This window comes from Echinops telfairi, unplaced genomic scaffold (assembly GCF_000313985.2).
Source record: "Echinops telfairi isolate 266 unplaced genomic scaffold, ASM31398v2 ScPeMD7_7469;HRSCAF=8507_0, whole genome shotgun sequence".
NCBI lineage: Eukaryota > Metazoa > Chordata > Mammalia > Afrosoricida > Tenrecidae > Echinops > Echinops telfairi.
Genome location: NW_022111372.1, coordinates 77,354,077 through 77,355,629, shown reverse-complemented (window position 1 = coordinate 77,355,629; position 1,553 = coordinate 77,354,077). Strand labels below are relative to the sequence as shown.

The following is a 1,553-nucleotide window of genomic DNA, read 5'->3' as shown; positions in this document are numbered from 1 at the left end:
ATGCAAGGAAACTCACATTTAGACTTTACACAACTTTAAGGGAATTTTCCAAGATATAGATTTGTCAATTGACATTAGAGGCAAGGGTGTCCGTGCAGGCCAACTTGGGTTATAAGATTTATGTGATACAAAATATGAATGAAGCAATTATAAGATATACATGAAACAAAATGTACATTAATCACCAGCCAGAAAGTTAAATTGAGATTAACTTATGAAGCAATAAAGAACTTTAAAAGCTTAAATAAAATGAATCAAAATGATTAAAAAAAAAAAAATTGTGCTGCTCAAAGGGATTGTAGACCTATTAATTCCCAGAGGGCTGTGAATTCAGGGCCATACAATTAATAAGAAAACCAGAACCCTGGCCTCCATTTCCCACAGTTCCATGCCCTTTCGGTTCCACCATACTAGTAATTTCTTTGCTCAGTATGCTTGAAATAAAGATGAAAATGGCCTCCGGGCAGAAACAAAGAAAAAAAATTCAATACCTAATAGCCTCAAAAAGCAAATCACTTATCATACCCAAGCAAGGAGCAGAGTTGTTCAATTGCTGTTCTTTAAGTTGCAGCTGTTTAATGGACGGCTTTGGGAGAAAATATATCTACCAGATACACCTAATGCAAAACAAGGAACAGACCGCAACTGAAGTAAAGTCAGTTCTCTCTCAGAGAGTTAGCATGAGATGTTCCTGCTACTTAAACCAGAGCAAGGGCTCTTTCAGCAAAAGCAGGATGATCTTGCCCATCCTTCTCCGAGCCCACCCCTCCCCTCTTCATCATGTCTACTCTAGCAACAAGGCATCTGGGGAGCTCTTCGCATCCCCCCACCCCATCCCATCCAGGCTGTAAATCACTGCTCAACAGTGCTGAACCAGGACCAGCAGTGCTTACGTCTCTATCCATCGACGTGGAAAGGAGGAGCTTTTTGTTGTCGTCAGTTTGTAAAGGACACAAATTGAACACAATTCTTGAATGATTTTGCCCTTCCCATGAAGCGTTGAAGAGGGTATATTTCCGTCTCCACGACTGGCTGAGATCCCATAGCAGCAGCTCGCCACTGTGAAGGAGAAACAGAAGTGTCAGCGTCCGTTCAATCTGAAGACAGAAGGGGCTGTTGGCTCACAGTCTAGGCCCTCAGCGGCAAAGGAATCTCATTACTTATCCCCTCCAGAAACAACTAACCAACCAACAAAATATACTTTGAAATACACAAGTATCTTTGAAGAGCACACAGAAAAAGGTGGGCAACCAGGGGCTAAAGAAGGCAGTAGCAAAAAGTAGGCAGAAAGGACTCTTCTACAAGAAATACATGGAAAGGCTTCCCTGGTAGCTTTAATGTGAGCAGTCCGTTAAGGAATCTCTCTTTTTTTGCAGCAGTGAGTGGGATTTCTACAAGCTTTCTCTGTGTTACATTATTTAAAAGTGGGGGCCTCATCTGTCAGATTCCCTCATTATCCTAAGTAACTAGAAACAGAAATTCTCCAAGAGTATTTGCTTGATGATTAACCACACAACCCCTAACCATCCCACCCACACCACCCTGGGTTTTTT

At 41.7% G+C, this 1,553-nt stretch overlaps 2 protein-coding genes across 2 annotated transcripts in view; both read right to left on the bottom strand.

Annotated features, from left to right (window-relative positions):
• GEMIN5 (gem nuclear organelle associated protein 5) overlaps positions 1-998 on the bottom strand; it is a 27,445-nt gene extending 26,447 nt beyond the window's left edge. The window contains exon 1 of the mRNA XM_045284564.1: positions 894-998. Within this exon, the coding sequence (XP_045140499.1) occupies positions 894-905 (12 nt within the window). The 5' untranslated portion in view covers positions 906-998. The remainder of the gene's footprint in view (positions 1-893) is intronic.
• A 94-nt stretch (positions 999-1,092) lies between these two features.
• The window catches only part of LOC123521042 (gem-associated protein 5-like), a 13,225-nt gene continuing 12,764 nt past the window's right edge, over positions 1,093-1,553 (bottom strand). Inside the window, exon 6 of the mRNA XM_045284707.1 lies at positions 1,093-1,097. Within this exon, the coding sequence (XP_045140642.1) occupies positions 1,093-1,097 (5 nt within the window). The remainder of the gene's footprint in view (positions 1,098-1,553) is intronic.